Genomic DNA, 5,000 nt, shown 5'->3' on the forward strand with positions numbered 1-5,000 from the left:
GAGAGAGACGAGAAGGGGGGGGGAGAAGATTGAGAAGGCTGGAGTTAGAAAGAGAGAGAATAAGGGAGGGAGAAAGATAGATAGAGAGAGAGTTCGAGATAGATAGATAAAGAGAGAAAGAAGGGGGTGTAAGAGAACGAAAGGAAGAAAAAGAGAATTAGGAAAAGAACGAGAGCAAGAAAAAAAGGAAGAAAGAGGGACTGAGACACAGAGAGAGAGAGAGAAGAAGAAGAAGACGAAGACGAAGAAGAAGAAGAAGAAGAAGAAGAAGAAGAAGAAGAAAGGTTGGAGACATCTGTACTCCCATGCCACGGAGTAATGCATTGGCCATTGAGTCTGGTGTCCTCGTGAAGGCATCGGCAGATGGCGTCGCGGAGGAGAGGCTGCGACACCGCCAATTTGTCTTTCGAAATTCGTGTTGCGAGGGAATCCGCTGTGTCTGCCTGTCTTGTGTGTTTCTGTTTGTCTGGCTGTCTGTCTGGCTGTTTGTCTGGCTGGCTGGCTGTCCCTCTTTCTTTCGTTCTTTCTTTCTTTCTTTCGTTCTTTCTCTCACTCTCTTTCTCTTTCTATTTCTCTTTCTCCTTCCCTCTCTCCCTTCTCACCCTCCCTCCTCTTCCTTCCATTTCTCTCTCTCCCTCCTCATTCCCTCTTTCTCTCCCCTCTCCCTTTCTCCCTCTCACCCTCCCTCCCTCTTCTCTCTTCCTTCCCTCTCTCCCTCCCTCCCTCCTCTTCTTCCTTCCCTTTCTCCTCCTCTCTCTCTCCTCCCTCCTTCCTCCCTCCCTCCCTCTCTCTCCCTCCTCCTCCTCCTCCTCCTCCTCCTCCTCCTCCTCCTCCTCCTCCTCCTCCTTCCCTCCCCTTCTCCCTCCCTCTCTCCCTCCTCCTCTTCTTCCTTCCCTTTCTTCCTCCTCCTCCTCCTCTCAGACACTAGGAATTGCAAGCAGGCGGAGGCAGCGAAAGCAACAGTCATTCTGCAAGCAAGGGAAGAGGGGTTGCGCCGCCGTTAGTGGTAATTACAACCGGTAGATGGCAGCACAGCACCCACTCTCTTCTCTCTCTCCTCCTCGTCTGTTGTATCTTGTTTTTTTGTTTGTTTGTTTGTGTGTTTGTTTTTTCTTTTTTTCTTTTTCTTTTATTTTCTTTCTTTTTTTCTTTTTCTTTCTTTCTTTCTTTCTTTCTGCCTTTTTTTCTTTCTTTCTTTTTTCTTTTTCTATTCTGCTTTTACTTCTTTAACTACATCTGATTTTGATTCTTCTTTTTCTTCTTCTTCGTCTTTGTCTTCTGTATCTTCTTCCCTTCCTTCCTTTCTTTCCCTTCCTCCCTTATTTTCTCCGTCTTTCGTCTAGAACACCTCGTTTCCTCTTTCTCTCTCTCTCTCTCTCTCTCTCTCTCTCTCTCTCTCTCTCTCTCTCTCTCTCTCTCTCTCTCTCTCTCTCTCTCTCTCTCTCTCTCACCTCCTTATTACGGAGGTCTTAGCATGATTCACGTGATTGGTTTCGCCACCTGTTTCTCTCTCTCTCTCTCTCTCTCTCTCTCTCTCTCTCTCTCTCTCTCTCTCTCTCTCTCTCTCTCTCTCTCTCTCTCTTTCTCTCTTTCTCTCTCTTACCTTCATTTTCTCTCCTCGCCCACCTCTTCCTCCTTATCCTCATCCTCCTCACCACTTTTCTTTCCTTTTTACATTTCCTTTCCTCACCTTCTTCTACTACTACTACTCTTCCTCCTCTTCCCCTTCATATTATTATTCTTCCTCTTCCTCCTCTTCCACCACCTCTCCTCCTCCTCCCTCCTCCTCCTCCTCCTCCTCCTCCTCCTCCTCTTCCACCTCCTCCTCCTCTTCCTTTTTTTCCACCTCTTCTACCTCCTCCCTCCTCCTCTTCCACCACCTCCTCCTCCTCCTCTTCCACCACCTCCTCCCTCCTCCTCTTCCACCACCTCCTTTCCTCACTTCCACCACCTCCTCCTCCTCCTCTTCCACCACCTCCTCCTCCTCCTCCTCCTCTTCCAACCACCTCCTCCTCCTTCTCTTCCCCCACCCTCCTCCTCTTCCTCCTCTTCCACCACCTCCTCCTCCTCCCTTCCACCACCTCCTCCTCCTCCTCTTCCACCACCTCCTCCTCCTCCTCTTCCACCACCTCCTCCTCCTCCTCCTCCTTTTTTTCCACCTCTTGTACCTCCTCCTCCCCCTCTTCCAGGACCCCACCATACTAACTCTCCCCCCTTCTCCTTCTCCACCAACAGGTCGAAAATGCCGAGACTGCATGACGCGGGTGCCCTACGCCACCCTCATCGCCACCATGATGTGCTGCGTGGGCGTGGGCGTGTTCTGCGGCACCATGTATCGCGGCACCACACTCACCCTCAGAATGTTCGAGGAGGTGTTTAAGCTTCGCGTCATATGGTATGTATGTGGGTGAAGGGAGAGGGGAAGAGGGGGGAGGGGAAGGGGTGGGGTGGGTGGGATATAGAGGGGGAAGGGGGAGGGAAGGAGGTGGGGGAGGGAAGGAGGTGGGGAGGGAAGGGGATAAGGTGGGGATGGGATATAGATTTGGAAGAGGGAGGGGAAGGGAAAGGAAGGGGGGAAAGACGAAGGAGGAGAGAGGAGGGGAGGATAAGGCACTAGAAGGGAGGGAAGGGGAGAGGATAGAAAGAAGAGAGAAGGGGGAAGACAGGGGAGGGATTAATTAGGTTAGTGAGGGTAAGGCTAGGGGGGGGGAGAGGGCAGGGGGGGGGCGGGGAGAAGGCGGCGAGGGGGAGGAGCAACAGGCAGGTGTTTTAGGTCGGTGTTGGTTTTGACGAGAAGGGGGCGAACAGAGCGGCCACTGTCCAAGGCCGGCAAAGATGGGAGGAAGGGTAGGAGGGAAGAAACGGAGGAAGAAGGGAGGGATGGGGATAATGAGCGGCGGGCGAGGGGGGGGGGGCGGGGAGGCGGGGGAGGAGTGTCGGACGCGACCTGACGATGCACGGTAGCCGCTGCTAAATGCTGCTGCGCCCGACGACGGTCCTGAAGGAGAGCGGGAGACTTGACGCTTTAGGTTCGGCAGCGGACGCCACAGCCACAGAATCTCACCGCAGAAGGGATTTCATGAAGGGATTTCATGAAGGGATTTCATTTCCATTCCCCAAAGATTTATTTTTTTGCTCCCAAGTGCTCGTCCTAGACCAAGCCTAGACACCGCGCGCCGTAGAACAGACGATACCATCAAGATCTCTGGCTAATTATAGACGAATCTTAGTCCCCCCCCCCACCCCCCGTTCTCTCTCTGTTCGTCCTCGACCTCCTCCTCCTCCTCCTTCTGTAGCATTGCCAGTGTCTCGCGTAGGTAGATCCCCTCCCTCCCTCCCTCCCCCACCCCCTTTTTTCCCCTCCAACCTGCCACCCCCTGCCCCCTTCCCTCCTAACCCCCTCCTCCACCAGGTCACGATTAGAAAGGTCACCGCCACAGGGTAGACAATCACGATGTATTAGTGACAGCTTGACACGTTCCACACAGGTTTCCTGCGTCGTACAGCTGTGGTCAAAAGTTCGAAACTATTTTTTCTTTTCTTTTCTTTTCTTTTTCTTTTTTTTTTATCATGACCGAAGTTCTCGACACACTTATATTGATATGACAGTATCTCGTATCGTTATTAGAGATGCGGATTCGATTCGGGCTCTAGAATTTTGACCCCAGTTGTACTTTTTCTCTTTTTTTTTCATTTTGATTTTTTTTATATAGTAGCATGATTTTTTTTTTTTTATCGCAAGGATCCCTCTTAAACGTTCTTTCTCCATTCTTTCGTTCGTTTTCGTCTTTCGCTGGACTTCTAATGTGCGATGATTTAGTAAACGCTTAAAGAGCAATAAAATGATAACTAGGGAAAAACACTTATTAAAATGAGATAAGTATTTTTCATAAATCTTAAAAAGAGAGAAAGAGAGAGAGAGGAATGGAATTAAATACAGCCAAGAAAAGGAGAATAGAATATAAAATAAGCCTCAGTAAACATGCATGTCGTAACGAGAAAAAAAGCTTGTAATATTTTTTTTCTTATATTCACCCCTTCAAGATTCGTTTCTTTATCAGAAGAGGGAAAGAAAAAGCTCTGACTTGACATCAAAGAAATAGAAATAGGAATAGAAAGGAATAGAAAGCAACTAAATGTAAATAGTTGTGTTTATTTACATTCGACACGTCTTTAGAAATATACAGAGACGAGAAAAAAAAATGTGACTATCAAACTGCGTCATTTCAGTTAGAAAAGATAAATAAATAAATAAGAATTAAAAACGTGACAAGCACATTGCGTTTTACTTTTGTTTTTTGTTCCCTTGTTTTATCATGTTTTTGTTTGTTTGTTTGTTTTACCTAGTTATCATTTCCTGTGCGGTGAGGTTTCTTATCGCGTGAGGTTTTTTATCTTAATTGGGGTTTGCCTTAATGGAATATTCTTGCTAATGGGCTTAGATAGGACTAATTAGTTTGTTAATATTGGGTTCTAATTATTATTGTTGTTGTTATTTTTATTATTATTATTATTATTATTATTATTATTATTATTACAGTTATTATTGTTGCTGTTATTATTATTATTATTATTATTATTATTATTATTATTATTATTATTATTATTATTATTATTATTATCATCACTATTATTGATTGTTATAATTATTTGTGACTTTGGTGCAAGTTTAACAGTATATAATGTGTAATTTAGTGCAATATTTCCTTTACTTGTATAGTTGACTTAAGCTTGCAATATTATAGTTTTCTTTACTTGTACACATATCATTAAGTTTTTCTTCAACTGTGAATGATGATAAAAGTCAATAAAATATAGAGAGATTGTCTGTTGATGTAAATAAAACTTCCTTGTGATGGTAAAAGGTATATTTACATCAGAATGTCCACAATGTCTTGTCCAAGTGTTGGTAAAGAATTCAAGTAGTTGATTTTATTGATTTAATTTGTGTATGCATTCCTTTTACTCTCTTTAAGAAGTTAGTTTGGTGCGCCCAATAT

General features: G+C 45.5%; 1 protein-coding gene across 2 annotated transcripts in view; it reads left to right on the forward strand.

Moving 5' to 3' along the window:
- The window catches only part of M6 (neuronal membrane glycoprotein M6), a 167,775-nt gene that overhangs the window by 148,133 nt on the left and 14,642 nt on the right, over nt 1-5,000 (forward strand). For both annotated transcript variants that reach the window (XM_070126696.1, XM_070126697.1), the window contains one exon: nt 2,236-2,395. In XM_070126696.1, the coding sequence (XP_069982797.1) occupies nt 2,236-2,395 (160 nt within the window). The remainder of the gene's footprint in view (nt 1-2,235; nt 2,396-5,000) is intronic.

Source organism: Penaeus vannamei, chromosome 10 (assembly GCF_042767895.1).
Source record: "Penaeus vannamei isolate JL-2024 chromosome 10, ASM4276789v1, whole genome shotgun sequence".
Lineage (NCBI taxonomy): Eukaryota > Metazoa > Arthropoda > Malacostraca > Decapoda > Penaeidae > Penaeus > Penaeus vannamei.